Consider the following 25709-nt stretch of genomic DNA (forward strand, 5'->3'; position numbering starts at 1 on the left):
TTGTTTTGTTTTGTTTTTTTTTGCAGAATCTGTATTAAACTTGTGAACAAAGAAAGATTTAGTAGAGATTAAAATACATGATTTTAAAGTGGCGGGATGCGTAAAATGCATATATTGTAAATCTATAAAACTATTGAGCATTCGTGTTGAGGTTACCTCCATTTTATTATCTATTTTAAGACTGGTGGAAATCCTAAGTATTTTGAATCATCTGATCCATCTGCTGGAACCGAAGCTTCGGTGACGTGTCTCCCTCCAGAGGAAAGCTAAGGTACTATACTTAATGAAAACAGCATGCACTCATACATAAAGCAAAATAAACTTTATTCATATTTTCATCATCCAACGTCAGGGTAATACAAAATGTTAACAAATAATGCCGTATGTACAGAGAATACATGTTTTCCCATTTTGCACATTTTACATTTCAATGTTCTTTCTCCACAGATAATTATACTTGTGAATAAACATCCATAATATATATATATATATGTCTTGGTAAAAGTAAATAAGAACAGTGCAACAATTCAGTACAGTAGATGTGTAAAATGCATAGATAAAATGAATGTCTGGTAATGCAAAAACAACATTCTGCTATTTGTGATACTATTGCAAACTTAAGGATAAATTCATATTTTTATCGGGTTTTCTGACAGTGCATAATCATCAGTGCAAGTACCTGCTGGCAAAGCAGTAAACAGTCAAACCAAAACTTAGAGGAAACGGTTAGATGTGTATCAATGCACACAGGTCTTGTTTGCTTGGGAGGGGAGCACGTTGTGGTTTTAACCACTTGAAACTGACAGGCAGCTGGTCGTGGAGCTCAGCCTGCATTTTTTGGGTGCCCTGCGGGGTTTGCTCGGAGTTGAAGGTGGGGAGGCTACGCTCAGATTCCTGACTTTGCTGAAGCTGTTCCTGAGACTGTCCCGCCTGCTCTCGGAGGTGCTGCTGGTGTCTTTGGACATGAATGTGTCTGGGTGGCAGAGGCCGGCCTTCAGGCAGCAGCAGCACAGCAGCTCGGCAATAGCCTTCCTCATCTCGCTGCTACCCAGGGCGTAGATGACGGGGTTCAGGCCAGAGTTCAAGACAGCCAGGGAGATGAAATAGTCGGCGCTAAACAGTAGCGTGCATTGGCGGGAGTCGCAGAAGAAATCCACCAGGAGCAGCAGGAACAGTGGGCCCCAGCAGAGCACGAAGACCCCAACGATGGTGATGACAGTTTTAAGCAGGGCCAAGGAGCGCTTGCGACTACGATGGGGGCCAAGCTGTGCACTCCTGTGTACGTGGCAGTAGATGGCACCATAGAGCACAAAAATAGCCAGGAGGATGATGAAAAAGATGAAGAGAGAGAAAAAGATGTAGGTCTTGGAGTAGAGAGGGAGGAGGGTGGAGCATTCGTCCAGGCTGCAAACACAGTTCCAGCCCAGCAAAGGGAGGAAACCAATCACTAGGGCCAAAACCCAGCAGAGTGCCACCAGGCTGTAGATCCTATAGTAGGTCTTCCTCGGTGACTTCTGGGGCAGTGGCTTCATCATAGTGGTGTAACGCTCCACAGCAATCAGCAGCAAACTGAATATGGATGCTGCCATGGCCACAAACAGCATCCCCTCCCTGAAGAGCCACAGAGCAGGGGTGAGGCGGAAAGTCTGGCTGCCAGACATGCAGATGTTGACCAGGTAGGAGGCACCTGTGAGGAGATCACTGAGTGTGATATTGGCAATGCAGACGTACACCCAGCGCCGGCTATGGAGGATGCGGGAGATGACGGCCACCAGCACCAGGAGATTCTCCAGTATGATGAAAATGCTGAAGAACAGGAAGACAGCCCCGGCTACGCTGATGTGGCTCTGGGTGTTTGAGATGGTCCTGTTCTGCAGGCGGCCCGTGTGGTTGTAATGCCGCAGGATCATGTGGCTGATCTCACTGGTGTCCGATATGGTGCCATTAGTGGAGTAACTGGGTGAGTGGTACAAGTCAGGGCAGGAGGAGGAGGAGGTGAGGGAGGAGATGACACTCATAGCAGTGGCTTGGACGGTCACGATCAAGGCTTGTGGGCAGTGAACAGGCTGAACCGAGCTGGTGCGAGCTGCACGGGAATTAGTGTGGCACTCCTGTGATCAAACAGGCTGTCAACACACTCTAACCAATGGAGCTCTGTGCCTGTGCTCAACACACACCTGAGCAGACAAAGAAAGAAGAAATAAGAACAATTTCAAGATGCCATCTGTATGAAAATCAAACCGATTAAAGAAATCTTTCCCCTTCACTCTGTGAGCATCCTTATCACAGTGCCTCAATAAATTTAAAAGGCATCATTTAAATGCCTCCCTCGTGTGCCACAGTACTCCACCTTGCTGTGGTTAACACAGGATGAGTGCGCAGCTGCCGAGGGCATTTAAATCACCACATGAAGGAAATACAAATAAGACAAGAAAAAAAGGAAAATACTTGCTACTAAAAACACACACACACACACACACACACACATAACACAAAAAAACCCAGGTAGCGATTTTGACTGAATTACTGCTTCATGATCTTATTACCTTGTGTATTTTACAAAAAAGCAAGAACATAATTTTTTTAAAACTTTTTCTCCTTAAACCCTCTACAAACAATCAAAACTAATTAATAAAAAACCCCTAAAACTTAAAGTTAAAACTAAGTTTTAAATAAAAACTGATTAAAGTTTTAAAAAATAAACTAGTTTTTCCTCATCAAACACTGCATGCCAAACCACAGGGGTGAAGCAGAAATGCAGAAATTTGTTCAAAATTTCAAATATTTTACATTTTATTCTAATCATATGTTCTTATATATATTGATAAAAATCACTCCAGGTAAATATCAGAGCTGTAGAGGGAAGTGAACGCTGTGCAGTGGAGGGTACTTACTCTGGCTGCTGGTGGTGATGCTGAGCTTATGAGAAGATAGCGCAGTTGTAGCTGACTACTACAGATTTTTGATGGGGAAGTAAGCCAGAGTAGGTAGTCACACCACACCCAATTACACACAGACACACACACACACACACACACACACACACACACACACACACACACATGTGATATGCAACACACACTTTTGTTCTATCATCTTGTAAAGGGAAAAAGCAACTGTAAGAATTTCACAGTTGTTTACACTTTAGAACTTCACAGATAAAGAGGTCAAATGTTGCCCCGATGATTATTCACTAATAATTTAAGATAATCTGTTCTTATTCTAATTGATGAGCCACAATTTTCCATCATTTTTCTGGTGTGTCAAAATCATTGCGTTTTTCAAGGACATCATGCAGATGTTCCTACTACTTCATGCTAAAACACTATTGCTCAAGCTGACCTATTATAACTTATACGGGAAAAGGTCTTTCAAAACACGTGCCACGAGCTGGTTGTACTGGTTGTAAATGTTTTGTAAAGTGACATGACTCAATGTTTTCAAGGATATGTAGCAAGAATCTCACTTGCATTTGGAAGATCATGGCACCTGGCCAAGGCCTCATTACAAAAGCCTCAAATTAGAATTTATATTTTTTCTCAATATTTCTCAGAAAGTACAAGAGAAAAACAGGAACTCCCAATCAGATGGAAAGGTACCCCTCCCTGCAGATAGAGGGTTTCATATGCCTCATCACACAGCTGTGGCTGGTTTGGGTAGAGACAGGACACAGTCACACTAGTCACTCTTATTGTCACTATGCACTGGCACACTTGACTTCAACAAACTTCCAACCATGTGCCAATGGACCCAAACCACATGGCATAAGACAGGCAGTGTCATTGAGGCCAAGGGCACTTTCAAGTCAACCATAAACACATAACATACTGAGAACCAGCATATGGTTCATCTTGCAAGCACCAGAAAGTGATGCCAGACCCCAAAATCAAGAAACCACTTTTCAAATATGAGCAAAACCAGAGCTCGTGGCTGAACACATTTGCTCTTCAGAGCGGAGTTTTCAAAGAGCTATGATTATATATTTCAAGCTTTCAGCAAAGTACGCTCTAATTGTATCACTGCACTATAATTATCATTTATCAAATACTTCAAAAAGCATGCTGGAGTGGTCTGAAAAAAGGTCAAATGAAACCTTTGAGAAAATATAACTATAATCATGCCAATGCCCCGAATGTTTTCATAAGAAAATGATGCTTTTCATGCTCACAGCAAATGTTATTATTTTAGGAATAAGAAAAATTGCAAGTGGGTATTATCTGTCATCTTCCATCTATGTCCATCACAAATATGTTTTCTGCGGTTTTACTCAACAGTTTTCCCCCTTTTTGCAGGGCTTCTCCATTCAAGAACAAAACAAGGCTGTGCATGGAAATACAGAAACAATGTGGAGTGAATATAACCGTGAGACACTTGACCTACATTTTGTCAGACTTTAATGAGGCGTAACATTCATCATGGGCCTCCACTATGAAACTAAAGCTGCTAATTTCTAACACACAACTTCTCTTTTTTAGTCTTAAGGTGTGAAAGACCAGCCATCAATAAGCCATATGGTAACAATGTTGATATCATATGTTGATATTAAATCTAATCATGCAGTGGTGCGGCTGTTTTGCAGATGAAATGAGGAAAAAGGGAAAAAAATACAATAAAAAAAAAAAAGCACAACAGGCTACAACAACATGAGGTGTTAAACAACACCCACGACTGTTGAAAACGCCCTTACTCTGAAAATATTACTTCAAACAGAACTGTGACCACAAGTGCGTATTCTAAACCACAAGTGTGTGTGTTTTTTTAAAGTGATAAGCAAGCCCTGTAGACTGTTACTGTAGTGGCTTCAAGACAGAGACTTATCCACCAAAATGACTCTTGCAACTATCTTTTATGCTGTACTTGCCTGCAGCATGTCCGAGGCTGCAGGGTGGGGAGAGAGCACGCAGACAGGTCACCAGTCTATCACACATGCAGACATTTAGAGTTTCCAGTTCACCTGCGCAGCATGTCTTTGAACTATGGGAGGAAACACAAGCCAACATGCAAACTCCAGAAAGAAAAGCTCCAGCCCATCACCTATAAAAAAGTATGACTGTAGGGGTGTGTTGTTTTTCATATAATCACTTAGCAACATATATATCCAGCAATGTTTAAAGCAAAAATCTGCATGATCTTGCCTTCACCAAGTGTCTAACTTGACAATATGTTGACACTATATATATGTTGAAACTTGTTATTGTCAGCTCTTTGTATGATGATATCAGACTTCCCTGTTTTTAACACAAGAATACTGTGAATTGTGGGTAAAGTAATACGTCAAAGAAAGTCTACAATGTTCCAGACTTATGGAGAATGTGCATAAAGCAGTTTTAAAATCTGTGAGATGGCCCTTAAGGTCTTTACTAATTTCACAGTGAGACCTTGAAGGTTAGCAGAGGACAAGGCCAGAGTTTTCTTAGTGGCAGCACCTAGTGAGTATCACAGAGACTTTTCATATTTGCCTTTGAGTTCAGCTTTGGTAGTTGCTGCTTAGGTCCAAGCACATGAGGGAAATGACTTGCAATTGAGCTACAAGCAAAACAAGGGGTTGACAAATATGTCCCATGGAGAGCCAACAGTCTGCAGGGTTTCAATGCAACCAAAATTTCCAGCAACTGATTAGCACTCCTTTAAGGACAGGGAAACAGCTCATGACAAGGTCAAAGGCTGAAGTGAAAACCTGCAAACTGTTGGTTCTCCATGGCACACACCTTCCTGTACTGCTGCCTTATAAAGTTTTTGTGGTTTGCATATTTGCAAACAAATTGCCAACTTACACATCCACTGCACCATCATCCCTTTCACAGTGCACACAGGCACTTGATTCATTGTTAATATGAAAAGGCAAACACTGATCAGTGGAAGTTTAAACATCTAGGAAACCACCTCCCTTCCTGTTGTGGGTCTTTGACGACAACTTCCATTGTGTGTTGTGGCCAAACGCTGACAAATATCAGAACTGTGTAATAAAAGGATAATTTATACAGTTAAAATGGACTGTGTAAAAATGTGATTACAATTATGGACAATTTGTTGGAGAAATGGACTCATGGTGGAACCTGTATGAATTATTATTTTTTGATTAATCTCATGGTTGAGACGCACAATGCAGAACTTTTTTTGTTATGATGACACCATCTGGCCATTTATTGTAATTTATATAATAACCTATTTAGTTTGGTAATTGGTGGTTGCTTGGGTCCAGACGTACAGTCCCTGTGGTAAGGTTGACTGACGTGCTTGGTGTTGAGCAGTCGACATCTGGTGGCCACAAAACAATATTACAGCCATTTTCCTGTCGAGAGGAAAACATGAAATGTCACAATGTTGTTCTCACCTTTAGAACATTGTAATTATTTAAGCTATAGATTGAAGACACAGCTTAATGCAACATCAGTTGTAATAAATCAATTTAGAATTCTTCACCTGTGTATATTTTGAACCATTGGTTTTGCATTTCACACTCTGGGCTCTCTGAAATCTCGGTTTCTTAACTTAAAATAAACACACACACTAACTTTGCATTTCATTGACGTCTACAAACATAGCTACATAGTGAGCTAAACTTACTTACCATAAAGGTTGAAGATAGAAGAATTTTTACTGGAAGCAGTGGTAAAACTGGGAAAACTACTGGATAAACACAACAAATTTAATGATAGAAAATAATGAGAAAATAATTATTTTTAAGCAAAACAAAGAAACTGGATTTACTGAAACTATGGACTATTATGTTTAACTTTAAAATTTTATCCCTCACGCCAGCAGTAGTAGTAGTAGTGAAAAATATTAAATCCCCATAAGGAGCGCAAAATATTAAGTAATCCAAAGTCCAAAAGAGTATAAGTGAAAAGTTAAGAACACATGGGCCTTACAATTGGCCAAACAACTGCTTATTTAATGGTTACTTAGAATGCTGGATTAGACAACTACCAAAAACTAAAGTAATGTGTTAAATCACCATTTAAAGAATCGTTTTTGTTTTGTTTTGTTTTGATTTGTTTTTTTTTTAAAAAAAGAACACCCACATATAATGCTGCAATATTTAATAAAATAAATTTGGGGAGTATATAAAAGATACTTGTTCCTTATTTGTTCGGTCAAATGATCTACCATGGAACTCTGCCAGTGGTTGTTGCTATTAGCAACAGAATATTCAACCGAAGCTGCTGTTGGCAGAATTGAACCCATGCATCCGTTTTAAAACGAAACCCTGCAGTTATCTGTGTCAAGTGTAATGTAATATTTCTACTCCGAAAATCAAATCCGTGTACTCCCCCTAAACCGGTACACCCATCCTTCCAGCTCCAGGCAACGGATTTAAAAACTCAGAGCACTGATGCCACCCTGTAGTACCGCCGCTGTAATCCAGCAGAGGGCGCTGTTCTTTAACAATTGCTCCCAAAGCAACAGGGTGCCCTCATTGTATAGAATCTGGCTTGTGCCTTTTTTCCTCAACTTTTTTTTCACCGCTCACACTGCCGCTGCTATTTAGGCAGAGAAAGGAAGTAGCGACAGGCTAGCTGGTTAGCCGGTCTGAAACCAACACAATCTGCCAGAAAAGACTGGACTTTTGAGCCTGTTTTATCCCAGAGACTGCTCTTCCTTATTTAAAATAAGCTTTATAAGTAAGCTACGCTTTTTTTGTCGGTTCGTTTTATTTTTCTCTCCGCCCCGGTTTCAAACCTTAAAAACTGACTCAACTCTGAGCTTTGTCTGGTCTGGGACTCCAAGCGTTGTTAGCCTGCTTGATATATAAGTCAGTCTTGGTTTCAGTCAAAGGAGAAGAAGAGCTCACAAACTGAAAAGCTGCGACTTGATAATCATTTATTTGTCCACCAGTCGGTCGAATCGCGGGGAATGCAGTTAAGGATTACACGGAGACAATGAGAAAATCAGCCGGGAAAGGTACGTTAAATACTATTTGCTTGAGCCCTTCACTTTGTACGAGCTTGTTCTTTAAAGCAAATGTTTACACGGCAGGATAATGAATTTGTCGAATAATTTGGTTTATCGTTGTCGAAAGATGTGTGTTTTATTCTTATGGCTACCAGACACTGTATTGACAGAGCTGTTGTAGGAAGTTATTGTTAAGCGGCTAGTCAGTGAATATCTGCGCTTAATATCAACCCTAAGTGTTCTCTATTGATGGTTAATAGTTAATGTCCCATTTTAAAACAAAATGGATCTACTAGGTAACCTTCACAGCCTTCCTGTCTAACTGTAATGACACTGGGTGATAACAGCATGTCGCCTGTTTGGTCAGTGACACACACTCACAGTAGCATAGTTGCATCCTGTGTGTGTGTGAATGAGCTGGGAATGTTGGCTGACTTGTTGCAGTGCAGAGTCCTCCAGGCCTGGTGCACAATGTGGCTAACTTACATGTCAGTGGGTTGTTGTTGTTGTGTTGGGGTCAACAAGGTTCACTTAGATTTCAGGAAGGAAAAAAAAGCTCTACAGTGATGAGTCTGGAGCAACACACTCTTGAGTCCTTGGAGTAAATCCAGCCAGAATTGTCAAGAAAGGGGGTAACTTAGGTTTCTCCAAATTACCAGTATATCATAGTTGTTAGTGTGGTGTTGTAGTAAAATAAGTTAATAATGAAGCAACTGATCCACTCCAGAATGGTATGATAACAATATAGCACTGTTATCATGATATGCAATAGGTATTGTCTGTAACTTTTATCCTGATGTCATGACATAGATTAAATGTTGTCTTTCCCCCAGACTTTACAGCTACTTTTCACATAAATGACAACCATCTGAAGTTTCTTTGATTGTCTGGTTGAGTAATATCAGCGGTGACTGGTGCTACCTACTTTTCCTGTCATGGCACAGCATTATTAATATCACCACCCCTGGATTATGGTTGTTGTCACGCAAAACTGCTGTGACCATATCACCTTATTTCAGAAGACAGCAGTTAGAAGGAGATGTGTTAAAATTAGTATCATGATATTTAAAAGGATATTTGCCAGTATGATTAACACTACAATATGGCAAATGTATCCAGAATCACATGTGAAATAATCACAGTGATGAGATCATTTTGTAGCTGCTTCCTCTGTACAGTAGCACACTGGACAAACCTTAACAAAGACATCCACACAAGCTGCAGGACTGAGCTCTTGCTACATGACTAACATCTGGGTGGTGGAAAAAAGTAATCATACATAGGAACATTAAAATTACGCACATATGCACTTCACTTGGAAGTTCCTCTCCCTCTCTGTTTCCCTCTTTCCATTTCTCTGGTTTACTCTGGTCTGAGTACAGTTGTGTTCGTCCAGTGGCCTAACTAGCAGATAATTTCGTCATGCTGCAGTTATGTATATTTACACTTCCTTCTGTCTCACCAGCAGCTACACGGGGGCTGGAATAGCGTTTCATTTATGTCTCGTCATATCATTGTAGAAATTTAATGTGTCTATTTTTTTTCAGGTAATTTAGTTGTATTTCAGTTAGTGATGGGTTGCTTCATGTTACTTTCAAATCAGATTAATTCTTATTTTGATTAAAATAGATTTGTAAACGGAACTGTTTTAAATTCATTTGTCATCAACTATAATTACCTTGGCAATAACTCAGTAACTAAGTGACCAATTTTTGTCATACGTTTTCAGATTTAAAAAACATCACATTTCATCATTGAATCATACGTAAGTTCTTCATTAAATATAAATTAGGTTTCATTTAAAAGAGAAGCACATGCTGACAGCTTTTAAATAAAATCTTTTAAGACCAATTCAAGTGACATTGAACAGAATGTAAATTGCATTTTAATTTAACCAATATGTTTGACCTTGATAGATTGAGCATCATAGAGTAATGCTGTTGAAACCCTGTTTAGTAAAGGTAACAGTAATGTAACTATAAATGTGACAACCCTCTTCAGCTGCACTGGGCAAAGTGAGTGACAAAGGAGGTGTGAGGAGCTGTTGTGGGTACATGTGTGTGCAGCATCTGCAAGCCTGGCTGTGAAGGGCCTGCCAACTACATTATGCTGTGGATCAAGCATCAGCATATTCAATACAATCAAGGTCCCCATCTGTCATATTCAAAATGTAATTAACATCCCAATCCCTCAGAGAAAGCTTACGAGTCAAATCTCCATTTATTAGAAAGGTTGCTGTCTCGCAGTTTCAATCAAAGTAACTATGTAGAAATTTAAAAATGAGCAGAAGGCATGTAACTGAATACAGATGTTATTAAGATATGAGCATATAATGCTTTCTAAACTGAATGAATGGCATGTGAACTGGAGCTGTAGTATTCATCAAAGTGTGTTGTTTTTCCCATTGAACAGGTCTGTTCTGGTATAAAGATCAGAAAACCCCTCAAATTATGTTGCAATACAGTACATTTTATCCCAGACCTCCCTAAGGTGCTTCTAAACACTCTGTCAGTCCACAGAAAGGCTCTCTGCCATGTTTGAAAGAAAAGGGCCATATGGCCCCCTGCTAATGGTTTGTACTCAGCAAGCCCCACTGCAGAGCTGACAGTGGTTGAGGACAAGAAGGGGGGAGGGGGAAAGAGGATAGCCTTGAGTTGTAATTGGTCTACACATCCTGGCGGATGCAATTGTGTGAAACTGCGGATGAAAAGATAATTGCCTCAATCATAGCTGTGCCAGTATTTCTCAGAGGAGAGATTCAAGGGTTTCCTCTGACCAGGCTTTCATATTCAGCTTCATTGTGTTTATTTTATGCCCCTAAATCTTACCTTGTGTGTTATTAGATATTAATTTCCCCACAGATAACACTATAAATCAGTCTAATCTCAGCTAAGCTTTCTTTGCTTTACATTTCCACAGGGCTGTTGGTTTTATCTGTAATGTCAGTGCCCTGTTCACTGTTGTATCTCAGTGTTTTTAGCAAATTTAGGCCATTACCTTGAACAACATTAGAGGAACTGCTGTTGTTTCCTAATATGATGCTTATCAAGCAAACTGCTCTCTGCTGTGACACCACGAGCAGCAAGATAGTTTATTAAATAGCTAAAGTGTTTTTCAAAGGCAACAATGTTGAAATGGTGGGTGAAAAATGATTATGCAGTGGCATGATCTTTTTTATATTGATGTCATGTGAAAATTCTTGGTGTTTCACATCTTGAGGTTAGTTGAATAGAAGTATTTTATTTTTAGCTGATGACTTAAGAGGTGTGGGAGTTGTTGTTTTGCATTGCAGATAGCGAAAACTACTTTGTGTAGGTTGCAATGTTTCTGTCAACAGCTCTGTCTAGTGTCTGTTCTAACATGTGTGTTTCAAGTTCCAAATGTGTTGGGGTTTTCTACACCTGTGTGGAAACTTTTTTCAGTGTCTCACAACTGATTCATGAATCATTAGTGAAAGTATAGTGGAAATTAAGGAATTAAATTGCCTTGTTATATTTCATCTGTTAGACTGGTTTAAAACCTGAAGTTTGAAGTTCATGTGAATCCAGTATGAATCTGCTCTTGAGTTACTGTGCAGGACAAAACAAGGACAGAGGGACAGGATGAGCTATGGTGTGCTGTTGCAGCACAGCGATTTATAATGAGTCCCTTAGCATCATGCGTTGTCTCTATGTGCAGCTGGCGAACTGGGTTAAGATGATGTAGGCTACCTGTGGAGTGACGCAGACACCTGCAGTCCCATGGCTCTGCGGAAAAACTTCACCAGGTCACATAGACCATCTAGCTCAACTGTCTTGAGGCAAACACAATGTATTTCTCATCAGTGAGGTAGTTATGGTTTCTTAACGTTACAGACAAATTTAAATTAAGTCAACAGATCTTTTTTGTTTGAGGTGACATGCATTGCCAAATACACACAAATTGCATGATGACTAAAAAGTAGATGGTTGTGTATTTTTCATTATGCTACATTACTTTTTTAAGATGTGGTCCCGTAAATGTTGAGAGACAAATGTTGTTTTCTGCTACATGAGAGACAGTGAAAGGCTCATTGCCAAGGGCTTGGCAAAAAAAGTCAGACATGTCAAGGCTTGTGTTTCTATTTACCTGTGGGCTCATCAGGAAGATATCTGTATTAGTCTGTTACTTACACTGCTGTTTAAGAGTACTAGGATGGGCTGGGCCTAGGTGTCATTCTGCCTTTTGTTAACCTGTGGGCTGGCTCAGGTGATAGTGTTATGATTTCAGGATAGCAAGAATCTAAGATCGCGTATCTCTCAGCCGTTGAAAGACCCTCATCTTTATATCTCTGCATCACAGACGTTGATAGTGGATTTGAATGGGCTGTGACGAGTAAAAACTTGACAGTTCCCATCAGTGTTACCCATTAAGTCTGTAAAGAAAGCTGGGTAGGTGTATGGACACAGAAGAAGGGATGAATGGAAAGAAGGTCAGAAAGGAGAAATGGGACACCAGTATGTGTGCATATGCGTGTCCTTTTTGTGTACATACGGTGCGTCAGCTGTTAGTCCAATAATGTGACAGGAATGCTCCAGGGTCCGCCTTTCTGTGGTGAAAGATGAGGAGGAAAAAATAGCCTTGTGTTCCGCAGGAAGCTGCTAACCGAACACTGCAGTGTGGATTTGCATTGACCTGTATTTTGCAGAGACTGGACCAGATGGAGAAAGTCTGTGCAAAAAAGTCATCAGTTCCACAAACTCCCTGGTAACTTTCAATGTGGCAAGCAGAATTTATGGGCTTTATAAATATATCCAGCTGTAATGATAGGGTATAAGTGAGGAAAAGGCAGTCCGACTGTTTAGGGATGGCCTACTTACAGTGCATTTGTTTGTTGTGCCTAAAGTCTTCACTCAGCTGTCATTGTGAGGTCCAAACACATCAGGTCAAGATGATTGGGATCAAAGCTTGATTGTGATGATTATTATGATTATGTCAAACCTGCCTGTTTATTTTCTGATTATAGGCACAGTTATAAGCCAAGCAAAGTTTTAACCAAAACACACAACTAAAGAATTTTCCACAGTTAAGTGAAAAGTGGTCCATCAATGTCATGAAAGACAAATTTTAACCGACTCTCAGGCTCAGCTTGAGCACACTGATTTTAAATGGCATGTAGATTAAAATCCAAAACACATCTTTATTGTTAGTGTTTTGGGTAGCACACTTTAGCTTTCATTGCGATCACAAGTATGGAGTCTAAAGTGAGAGAGGGTGAGATGAACTTTAGCAGTTCATTCTGAAGGGATAGTTACACTGTTTTTGACACGAGATGGTGTCAGTTACTCTCCACTCGTGATATTGATGCATGGGTTTTCACTCCAGCACTCTTGTGGTCGGAGATCACCCAGTGGGAGCCTGCAGCCTGTCAACCAAAAATGAGCAGCAGCCACACAGGGCCACCAAACAGTAACATTTCAGCTACAACAACACACAGAAAGTGTCCACGATAGATTATGACATTTCATTTTATGTATGATTCTACTGTTTGGTTCTCAGACCCATCTGGAAACGTTTTGGTTTGCTAAAGTATAGTATGCTCCATGCATCAATATCACTAACAACTCAGACAACCTTTTGGGGAAAAAAAAAAAAAAAAAAAAAAATATATATATATATATATATATATATATATATATAAATGAAATCCAGTCTGTGCTTCAAGTCTGTTTTGAATTTGACATTCACTCACTATCCACCCCCTCAGCTGCAGTGGTCACCCTCAGGAAGAGCAATGTTTGCGTGTGTGTATGTGTGTGCGTGTGGACACAGATTGACTAGTTGATGGCTGTGGTGAGTGCTGTAAACTCCCCCTCCATCCTCTCTGTGGTCACTGATCCTGTCCCTCGGCTCTGGATTATGGACAGAGAGAGGGCACACCCTGAGGCTCTGTTTGACATCGCGTTGCACTGTGGCCCAGCTCTGAGTGTGTCTGTCAAAATAAGATCGTTAGTATAACTAAGCAGAGCCAGACAGATACTATGATAATTATGTTGAGCTTATCTGTCGTTACTATTTACACAAATGTCTATCATAATGACATCCTTGTAAATTCCTCTTACAGGTACAGGAAATGACAGAATCAAGCCAAGGATATTGTCAGAAACTGGTCCTAAGAATATTTGGCAGTCTGTTTTAAGGCTAAATTGGACTTGCTTAATATATTGTGATAGCTAAATCACTGCATCCAACAAGCAGATTTGAAACAACCGCTGTCTAACTCATATCATCTGCTTTATTTTTCATAATTGTCAAACACTACTTACACTATGGCCATGTGTAACAGACTGTGAAATCCTTACTTGGTAGAAGTAGTTGAGGTTATCTTAGTAAACTTAAAGCACCACAGTAGTTTGGTACCTTCTGAAAAAAACACAAACTGCTGCCTGTATGACAGAGATGAATATGCACATTGCATGATGACTGTGATGACAATCAGGGAAATTTAAGTTCTGTTTTTGTTTATTTATCAATACACTCTGTGTTTGCATTTCCCACACACACTTTGAAAATGCAAATACAGAGGAGAAAAGAGATTTAAGAATGAACCTGAGTGACTGCAGGAAGCAGTACCTGATATAAATGTTCTCAGAGTTTTAAAGGCGTGGATATATTGGCACAAATTGGGCTGCACTCATTTACTTCAGTGCCATTTCTTACTCACTACTTTTGAGACGATGAGAGGAAAAAATGAATAATCTCAGCCAGGCAAGGCGGTGGAGGTGACAAACCATTCCCATTATACGTGCCAGGGCCGAAGAAAATCAGTGTGTTACAGAGGACGCTGGATGGCACGGCGTTGGACTACTGAATACAAGGTTGACAAAAATGTCGCTTGAAGTGTGTGATGTTTGTCGCTGTAATTAGCTGTGGGTGTAAATCTAATAGTAGTTTATGGTGTTTATTGCCTAAAATGGTCCTCATCACATCATATTTTGTTACTGTGGCAATGAGTAAGGTATTGTAAAGTATGTACATGCCATTACAAGGTGTGTGTTTTGGGTATTTTTTGCACTTTGTTGAACTTTGTGTGCTGACTCTGCTTTAGTCTCACCACTGGATGCCTAGAAGGCCGTGGAGAGTGACAAGAGGAGTAAAAGAGAAAAATCAAAGCGCAGAAGAAGTACAGATGAGGGAGGCACAGATGGGGAAAGAGATGGAAAGAAAGAGACAAGCTATGGGTAGAAAGAGAGATGGAGCAGGAACAGCAGACCTTGGCCGTGTGCTCTCTGTTGGCTGGACTCTGCTCTGCTCTGTTTGTTTTTGCTCTATTTTTACCGCGCAGTCTGACTCCGGTCACTGATGAATGACTCCATATGTAAGTTACATTTCATCTGACAGAAATCATTCAGAATTTCTGGCTCAGGTGAGAGAGAGGAGGGGGTGTTAAAAGAGGAAAAGAAAAGGACCGTGGGAGTAAAAGTTGTGCTTTTTGGAAAATATCTTCAGTGGTGTTTTCTTTTTAATCAAGACTGGGTTTTTATGGTAATCATAGGACATTGCCCACCATTAGTTTGGTTCTTTTCTCCTGTTAGTGTCCAGTCCACATCTTTTAAAACAATGAAGACGGGTAGACTCAGAAAAACGTTCCCCCTAGGTCTAGATGGAAGAAATGATCCTTTCTAAGATGCTTATCCTCCACATGTTGGTGTGTGAATCTGCCAGGCCACCCAAACATCATCAGGCCACATCACAGGAAAGATGTTTTCAGTGGATTATAGTAACTACACTACATGTAATCTATTGTACATCAGATTATGCTTTCTCCTGTTTATTACTCCTTTTCATTACACATCCTTCATCTCAAGCTCCTGCTGCTTTTTGTCCTACTTTAAGTTCAAACTGAGGTCAAAGCATGTGTAAGGTGAGTGATTTAACTAACCCTGTGGAGTTTCCCAGTTCGTAGAACACGGTGAGCAACCCACTCTAAAACCATGTCGTAGCAGAGAGATCAAAGGCTTTAGACTCTGTTACTTAGTTTAAATCTCAGTTTCTTCCTGCTATCTGTGATAGTGCCCACCAACAGGATTTTAAGATCAAGATTTTAGCATTTTACCTAGCTGTCTGGACTATTTTACTCTGTAAGGAACAAAGAAAAGTGTGTGTCTCTGTGTATGTACGTATGACATGCGAAACCGTCGGCAAGGGTAAGGGATTTTTTAAATAAGTATGAACTTGGTGCAGCACAGTGACTATTCTGGTGTTACAATGGAGTCATGTGTTTGGGGAAGTGTTTTTGGAGCGGGGTAGCCCACATGAGTGAGCGTGTACAATAATCCCCTCTGTCTGCCTCCTTCCCCTTGCTTCCTTTTCTTCTCTTCCTGGTTTCTGCCTGCAGCTGCCCCACATCTCCAGATGGTGTACTGTATGTTTGTTTGTGTTTTGCGCACAGAGTTTATCACGCTGAATTGGAAGGAAGTGTTTCCTTAACTGGAGACCCCATCCTTTAATCATCCTTCTTTAAAATGATTGCACATGCACTGGTTGGACACAATAACATGAATGTTTGAATGCAACACAGTACAGTAGGGTATAGTAAAATTCAACCATTGTATCATTTGCAAGGCACCTACTTCTGAACAGAACATGTAAAATAATCCACCCCACATCATTGCAGTGAACTCAGGTATCGACCCTTGGCCACAGGAGAACAACTTTCTTAACTCGGTCCGTCTTAGCTCTTATAACTAAAACTATATTTTGTTAATTCGCCTGTCCAAAGTTGAAAAGTTGTAGAACAGCAAAAACAATAGACTCTATTCAAGCGAGGCTGCAAATAACAATGATTTTCACCAACAGTTAATCTGTTGATTGACTTTTTTTAAGTTGTCCATCAATCATTTGGTGTGTAACGTGTTAGGAAATTGTGAAAAATACCTATTACCGTCCTCCATATCCCAAGTTGACATACCAACCAACACTCAAAAACCCAGCTACACTTGGTCTACTATCACAGAACACCAGCAGATATTTCCATGTGAAAAAGCAGAGCAGTAGAGTTTTTGCATTTTTTCTTAAAAAAGGATTCATTGTAAACTTTAACTGGTTATTTTTCTGATGATGATCAACCAACAGATTAAATGACAAATCATTTCACCCCTAAGTTTGTGGCAAAAAAGTAACATAATATCCTTCAGCCTCCTCTCCAGCTGTCTGCACAGACAACTGTTTGCTGGCTATTTCAAAAAATATACAATTTATTGGACGATTATATTACATCTTACTGTTGTTTTTGTTATTTTGTCCACCACCTAAATGTATATAATAGGAAAGAACAACAACCCAGTCTTCTATATGTTTTCACTATACTATATCTGTGTAATACTGGTCCAAACCAGTCTATTAGTCCAACATGGTTGAGATGACTGGTCCGGAAAACTCTCTGGAATCCACCGTCACCACCAACCAGCTAAGAATCCCAAAACAACCAATCAGACTGAGCACAGACTTCTGGGTTGCATTAAGTCAGACATGCTATGGCCTCACTGGTCTGGTGTATTTCATGTGGACACTGCTGCTTTGAATCTAGAGTTTCAGCTCATCTCACTGATTGAAAACATACATTTCTCTAGATCGTCTTGGTTGTTACGCATCGTCATATCTCTGCATTAACCTCTGGATCAAAGAACCTTGGGATACGAGTCTGTGCGAGGCAGACATCCTCATCCTGTGGAGAATTTGCATGCATATTTACATAAGAGTATCCCTTTGGTCTGTTGCAACACTCATGATATTTTGTGATTCATTCAAATGTGTTTTGTTGGCTTTTCGACCTCTGCTCACTGGTGTTTGCCCTCTGCTCTCACTGACTGAGTGACAGTATAGTAAAAGGGCATTACATGTAAATCAGAAGCAGCAGGGCATTGGTTTTTATAGTATGTGGAGTTCCTTCAAGACTGAGCTTCTCCTCTACTCAGTGTGGCTCTGCATCTGGACTGTGTTAAAGCAGCAGTGCCAAATGTTAGGCAGTGGGGGAGCAGAAGGGGGTGACCAGCAGGGGGTCGCGGGTGGTGTGGGGTGGTGGTGGTGGGTAGCATTGGGGGTGATTCTGGCAGTGGTTTGACAGGGGGACATGGAGGGGAAAGGGGCACAGTTAAGGAAACAGTTAAAAACACAGCGTTAACAGCAGAGGCAGATGAGTGGCGAGACAGGGGGGAGTAGTGTAAGGCTGTACCTGGGCCTCTTGGATTACTGACCTGCTGTGAAATGTACATAAAGTAGGAGTTCATAAAGCTGCGGCTGAAAGTAATGTTGGATTGCCTCAAGCAACAAGAGAATGGGGCTGACACGTGGAGACCTTAGAGGAGAGATATAGCTGTTGATTTCAAGTTGTTTTAAATTAGGTTTTCCTGTGTGTTTGCAGCCAGACCCAGCTGTTGAGGTTTACCCCTCTTGCTTGACTTGGAATGATCTGCGTGTGATACAGGGTCATATCTACCTCCGAGGGATGTCAGATGAACAGCGGTCTGCCTCAGTTTGTCAATACATGACTCAGACACATGATATTGGGAGTGGCGGATCAATGCAGTGCACTCAGATGACCACGGTATAATTGATTATCACTGTCCATCACAGTTATGGTAATTTATTGTGACAGGCAGCTGGCTAGCTTGAGCTTAGTTATGGTTTGGAAAACTGAGCAGTCACTGTGAATCTGGCATAAATTTACAATCTCTGATAATGTCTTTCTCTGCTCCTTTATGTTCCTTTTCTCGCAGCTTAGTTGTAGCAGAGAAGAGGATTTTGACCGTGAGCTTGGGCTCCACGTTGAATAAATAGGGTAATATCAACAAGTCAAAGACTGGATCCCTGCGGCTTCTCTCTCCTTTATCCTCTTCTTTAGACGGAGGCAGCAGATGCTCCTCAGCTCTGGTTTTATTGTTTGTGGCTGCCCAGCCTGGGAGCTGACTTAAAGGCAGGGGGGGAGGAGATGAGCTTTTAGTGCCCCCTTTTTTTCTTCTTCTTTTCCCTTCACTCTCTCTTCACAGTTCTCTCTATCTGTGTTTGTCTTATTGAGCCCAGTTGGTGTCTGCTGGATGAGTTAATTCCCTGATTGAGGTTTTTGGTTTCTGTAAACAAAAGGCTGCATTTTTCAATAGGACACATGGCTCTAGTGGGAGGGCTCTGATCCATTCACAGCCATTTTGGGTGCATCTGCACTTCCCATAGAGCCTCAACACTGAGGCTGATTTACCACCACTCAGCAGCAACAGGAGCAATCTCTGTCTATCACACAAGTCCTGAGTGCATTTATGAATCCCTTAGAGAATACACACACCACACACATGCATTGGCTGAACGGCACAGGGAGCACACAAAAGCAGACAAACACAACACACAGACACACAGACACACACACACACAGAGGGAATCTGTACTTCCCTTACCTCTGCTTCTCATCGTGCCCAGAGGACAATACAGCCTGCTTTGGCGAACAGCCAGCCCTTCTCATCTCCATTAGGTCATGCAGAGAGAGTTGTAGTGGTGATGGATACTTCAGTGGCCTCAGCTCCACTTTCCATGGGGAGAGGAAGGGAGCTTGGTCTACAGCATCGCAGCCGTGCACACCGATGTACCCCTGGAAAGGGTGTAGGTGGACCTGGGGATTTTGAAATGTTTGAAATTCAGTGTTAAACAAAATGATTACATTTAACTCGAACACAGATGTTCAAACAGTTAACCTCCTCAGCCCCAAAAAAGCCTTTGGCCCATCCGTCATTGCAAGCACATGTTGTTGGAACAAGCACAGCTAAACCCACAGAGCTTCATTTAAACTCTAGTCAAGGTCTCAAGATTTCCAAAGATATTAGAATTGTATTTTAAAAAAAGTTGGCAGATTGGATTTGAATAGTTCATTTATTAAAAAGACATGGCTTCAACAAAACCACAGAATAAGCTATATAGGCCACAGTATGAATGTGTCCAAATGTATGGAAAACATTTTATCTAACTTTGAGGCTACTTGAGCATTTTCACAATTACTTGTCTGTACAACTTTGCTCATCCTTAGTGAGTCAGATTCAGAAATGTCTCCTATACAACAGTCATGATGGGCTGGGTCCTCCAGAACAAAGTAGAGAAGATTCCTGTTGCTTTTTGTTCAGTCATGATTATATTTTCAGTTACTTGAAAGTGGTGATGATGTTACAATGGCTCCTGAAAGGACCCAGTTTGCCTCTGTACACTGTTTAAATCTTCTGGCCTTTGTCTTTGTTGATTTTATTGAAAATATCAGCATTTAGATGTTTTGGAGTTTGATTGATCTGTGACTTCTCATGCATGAAGCTGTAGCTCAGGTGGGTGATCATGAATCACAGGGGGTTTGTGGTTCAATCTCCAGCTCCTCCTGTCCACAGTGTCTTCTCCTTGAGTAAGACATTGAACCCCATATTGCTTCCAGTGGAAATTTGTTGAGGGGGAAAAAAATCACACTGGGGAAAAAAAAAACTCTGGCGTTTGCCCAGTTAAGATAATGTAATGATAATTTATTCCTATTTGAATGTTACGACAAAATTTTGCAAGGGAATGCATTTTCCTGTTTTCACTATTATTCACTATTACACTATATAGGTTATAGAGCTGCAACTAATGATATTCTCTATTGGCTAATTGAAGGGATATTTTTTATAAAATGTCAGAAAATAGTTAAAAATGCAAGTTACATTTTCCTTTTCAAATAAGTAATTTGTCTGTCTAACATTTAAAGGCATAAAGATATACAGCCTACAATCACATACACTGGTAATCCTTGTATTTCAGAATTTGAGAAAAGAAAAAAAGACTTCAGTGGTGAATTGAGGAGATTAATCAATACATTTCTTTCAGCTCTAGTAGTGCATACTTTATTGCAAGCTATCTGCTACTTGTGCTGTGTCCATCAATTCATTTTACAGTTAGGTAAATATTGTGCAGAGAATGTAGAAACATGTTTTTTTTGTTTTGTTTTTTTGTTTTTTTTTTTTTACCATTGTTGCATTATTTAAGGTTATTTAAGTATTTCTTTTTCAAACCAAACAGAATAGTAACATGTCCACATCTAAAGATGCTGTACATAAACATTGGTGGAAATTCTAATCTATTAATGCTCTGGTTGGCTTTATAGCCTCTGAGAAAAATCATGATGACTGACTTCATAAGGAACTATAACAGCCCTCCTGGTCCCACTCTGCTGTCACTGTCATGTCAGTGACAAGTTAAGTCCAGGACAGGGGCTGCGTGTATCCCTGACTCAGGAGATTAAGTCGTCCTGTGACGCTGTAGAGGAATGCTGAGAGTCACCATATCTTTGGTCCGCACACACATAGCTGACATTGTAACTTACTTCCTTCTGGTTCACCTCTTTCTGTTTGTGTGTGTTTTAGAGTGTGAGACATACAGTTGAGGAGAGACGGGAGGAGTGAGAAAGAGAGTGAGACATTAGTGAGAAAGAGAGAGAATATTCAAGCTGAAGTTCATTGACCCTGTATGTGTCACTGGGTCATTCACTTCCTGCCAGATCATAGAGTCAGCCGGTGGTGTCTCAGCACTGACTGGCTGCTCTGTTTATACAGTGTACGTATGTATGTGAGGAGTGAGTGTGTGTGCCAGTCTTGGGAGGTCCATTAGGAAGAAAATTTACTGTCTATAGTGCAGACTAAGAGCATAACACTCCAGGCTTTCATACATCTCAAAATAACATCATAAACACTACAACAACTGGCCATATAAAGGCAAAATATTTCTTTTCTCTCTCCACTAATTGGCACTGTACACTTACTATTGCTCCTCCTCTCCCTCCTTCCTCTCTGGGTGGAGCTTTTTGCTATTTCTTTGAAGGTGGGTGAGGGAGACAGAGTAGCAACTGGGAGAAAGGAGAGAGTGAGTAAGGCCTGGTTGGCTTAATTCACTCTGTCATTGATTGTCAAACAACTCCTTTTCATACTGTCATTTCAGCTCCAGTCATTATGAAGTTAGAAGAGTGCTTGTTTTACACAGCTGTTTTTCTTTTTCTCCTCCTGATTTGGCAGCGGAGTATTTACTGTGTGTGTGTGTGCGCGCACTTGTGTGTGACACACTTATTCAGAGATTGTGTACACTATTGCTCTTTTAAAATTGTGCCCATCAGAATTATAGCACATAAAATGGGCCATAACTTTCAGTATTAACACCATGGCTCAGTAAAATATTGACCCCCAGACAACTGTCTCTAATAGTTCCCCTGCAGCAGAGGATTGGAAATTCAGTGCAGCAGTCCAGACATGAACATGTGTGGTCTAAGAGGAAAATCCTCATTTCTCAGTAGGTGGTGTTAATTGCACTCAGTTCAGTTTCTGTTGTGTTGATAAATCAGCTGAGTAACATTTCTGCGTACAAACCAATCCTCCTGATAAATGTACAGTGGAATTAATTTGCTGAAAGCCTGTTCTCTTTGACTGGATAATGAGGTGTTAGGTGGGATGAGGTTAACAGGGATGAGTGATACCTCTTTTTTCTTTTTTTTTCTTTTTTTTTTAAAAAAAAGATCTGGTCGGGTTTAAGGAGCTTGTTAGTTGTTGATATCTCCTCCTGCCCACAGGAGCCAAAGAGCCCCTCTCTATCCTCAGCTGCAGTCCTGTGCTCTGGTGTCTTCCCATCCACCCCCAGTAAGCAGCTAAAGTGCCAGGCTAAGCCTACGCAGAGCAGACAACCCTGGGTCTTATCTGTGGAATGCCGGGCATCCTCACAGAGGATCTCCTCTGCACGCAGGAAGCCGTATTATCTCAAAGCCTCCGTCTCCTTTGATTGTCCCCCGGGACCTCTCTCTTTTCTGTCTCACTTTTTAGATGTTTACCTTTCTCACTCGCTGCCTCTCCCTCTGCTTTCCTCTCTTTTTCTTTGTTCAGTTTTCCTTTTGACGCAGCCTTTTTTCTCTCCCTCTCTGCACAGCCACACAAAGTGAGATGAAATGCCTCATGTCGTACACACAGATACTGTAGCTTTATGTTTGCTCTTTTGAAAACTAGTCTAGAGAGAAGCTCAGGAGTTAAAGGGACAGATTTAAACCAGACAGAGCTCATGATGGAGGATAATGATGATGCCGTCTTTTGTGGTTTCTGCAGTTTTGCATGCCTTGGCATTTTACGGGCTTGCATGTTTTTGGGACTGTGGTCAGCTTGCCTGGCAAAGATACAAGCTCATGAGTCTCAAGTTGCTCTATTTTTCCTCTAATTCTCTGCTGTGACCTAAATGATTCCAGAGTTGGCTTTGTCAAGATCGTATCCTTGTGCAGTTTTGCCTTTGATCCATTTACAGTATGTAGTGATCTGTGACCTTTTTGCATGAGTTAAACAACAATTTCCTGGTTTTGCTTTTTATGAATAATTACAAATAGAAACTTTTTAAAAAATGATAATGCTCATGCATCATAGAGGCAAAATTTACTAGTATCTGAAACAGGTTTGGACAGTGCAAAAGAATCAATTAAGACAATTAAAGATGCAAACAGTTGCTAGCAGCATTATGTGGTTTGGTTTGGTATTTCTTATTGGTTAAGTGGAGATGCTTATTTCTTCCAAAGATAAGGACTGTTTGGTGAGATTGTGATGATTATACTTTAATCATCACAAGTTCCCATGGTTAAACAGTAGAGGACACAAAACATTCTCTTTGTCATCATTACTCAACTAGATATTTTTGCACATGAGTGAAATGAGCTGTCCTTTTATCTGAGCTAAAAGCCTAATTTGTAAAATGTCTTACTTATGATAATTCCACAGAGCACACAAGTACAATCGGCTATATCAGTCACTGGAAAGTTTCAGTGAAAATAAACCTTGCAATGGAGAAATGGAGAATTTGATTTCATAATGCATGCAAATGCCTGTAAGACCCTCTTTTCCCTAGGCCTGCTTATTTTGGGCATATCTCAGACTATAACATTTCTTATTTTTCAGGTTGAGAAAATAAACTGTCTCCGCTTGAATGATAAAAGTGATAAACTGCAGGCTTGTAGGACTCGACCCTGGATCAGGTTACCAAAGCAGTGCATTCTGCCTGCCATACAGTGATTTAAACCAGGTTCCTGTTTCCCCAAGAGGGGCTTACAGTTTACACAGTGTGCATTACTGATGCAAAGCCACGCTACATGATCCATCATTAGACCAAACTTTACCCAGCTGCCGTCTATGTGATTCACACTCAACTACAGATCACTATTCTGCATTAATTTTTGTTACATGCAACATGAACCTGGACCCTATTCCTTTGCTGTTCGTCCAGTTGGAAGTTAGACTGAATCAGTCCTGAAACACCTCAGCTCTATTTCAAAGAATTGACTTTAAATCAATCAGAAGTGTTGGACCGGCTCCCTGTTTTAATGATGATGACGTAAAGCTGTCCGTCATGTCAGTCTGGCAAAGTGACCACAGCAAACTGACACTGTCAGTAATTTGGAAGCGGGGTGAAGTTAAACGAAGAAGTATGATTGTACGGTGATTTGAGTGAAAATTACAGACTAGCGTTGGCCCGACACGGTTTTATACCGACACTAACTACTGCACAGTAGGTTGTGGTGTAGAGAGGCTGCTGTTCTCTTTCTTCTGTGTGCAGGTTGCAGATAGCTGATCTATAGTTATAGATAAGTATTTTTAAAATTTGGTTTTCTTTTAGAGAAGAGCACAAGACCATTTAGTACAAACATGTGACATCACTGGATGTTCATCACGCTGTGAACTCTCAACCTAAACAGTAATTAAATCTACTCTATTTAATTAAGGAAAATAAACTTTATTGTTTGTGCTGGTAATAGCTGTTCCTTCCTTACAGCAGAAATAGTTGCATACTGTGGACATTACAATTAAAAACCACTGATTTTACAGAGGTAGATTGATTGGTTTGAATGGCGCCTTATTGCCCATCTCTTAAACAGTGCTTTGGTTACATGAAATTGTTCTCAAAGAATTGGCACCCGACCTCGTGAATTTTATGGCATGGATTCCAGTCTTGTGATTCATCAGCAAGACATTTGTCCTTTAGTTCATTATGATTTAGTTCATAAAAGAGTCCTGTACATCCTCAAGGCAGCTTCACCTCAGTGAGGAAATCAGTGATATCCGTAGTAAGAACTGAACAAACCACTACTGTGTTCTCAGTTAATGTTCTGCTCAGAGCTCTGTGATGTTGCAAGATTTTTTTTATCTTGAGACTTTGCCCAGCAGAGAAAATTGAGTTATCCATGGATGGAGTTGTTGTGGTGAAGAGTTACTAAATGCCTTATCCTGCCACTGAGCTGTACGTCACACACACACATCACTGTAGGTGTCTTGTGTGAGAGTGAATAGTGTGCAGCCCTTACACCATTTGTGGTTTACCCTAAGTGTTTTCTGTTTTTGTGTTTTGGTTGCTATCATTGAGCGGAAGGGTTCAATTTCTGTGCAGCATCTGCAGCTGCAACTTACGGTAAAGTTTCAGTGGCTAAGTGATGTACATGTGATGTGATAATGTTATGCAGTGTTATTAAATACAAGCCCTTGCCACCGATGATGCAGAAGTCTAAGCCGTGCACCCAGAATTATGTACTTTCAAGAGCAATAGAAATACAACTCTTTATTTTTGTTTTGAAATAGAAGTAGAGTTAAATTTCATTCTACTCTGATGACTGAAGTGTATTTTTAGATGTGAGGAAAACCACAGACTGGAAATCAGCTGCACTAACACGACTTAACCATTGGGCTTTCTCTCAGTTGAATATCAAATTTAATATCTTGCGGTTTGCCCTAATCTAAGCATGTTTATCATCTGAAAATGTTTTATTCTATATTTCACACATTATTTTTGCT

The 25709-nt window shown here is 40.5% G+C and overlaps 2 protein-coding genes across 10 annotated transcripts in view; one reads left to right on the top strand and one right to left on the bottom strand.

Annotated features, from left to right (window-relative positions):
- Positions 1-307: 307 nt before the first annotated feature.
- s1pr4 (sphingosine-1-phosphate receptor 4) lies at positions 308-3042 on the bottom strand. Its single transcript, XM_018673285.2, has 2 exons — positions 2895-3042; positions 308-2177 (listed from the first exon to the last, which is right to left on the bottom strand). The coding sequence occupies exon 2, from the start codon at positions 2016-2018 to the stop codon at positions 786-788; it is 1233 nt and encodes a 410-aa protein (XP_018528801.1). The 5' UTR covers positions 2019-2177; positions 2895-3042; the 3' UTR covers positions 308-785.
- Positions 3043-7470: 4428 nt separating this feature from the next.
- Positions 7471-25709, top strand: part of LOC108881337 (unconventional myosin-IXb) — a 54038-nt gene continuing 35799 nt past the window's right edge. For all 9 annotated transcript variants that reach the window (XR_007814878.1, XR_007814879.1, XM_018673277.2 and 6 more), the window contains exon 1: positions 7471-7905. The gene's annotated coding sequence lies outside the window, so the exon portion shown is untranslated. The remainder of the gene's footprint in view (positions 7906-25709) is intronic.

This window comes from Lates calcarifer, linkage group LG17, assembly GCF_001640805.2.
Source record: "Lates calcarifer isolate ASB-BC8 linkage group LG17, TLL_Latcal_v3, whole genome shotgun sequence".
NCBI classification, from domain to species: domain Eukaryota; kingdom Metazoa; phylum Chordata; class Actinopteri; family Centropomidae; genus Lates; species Lates calcarifer.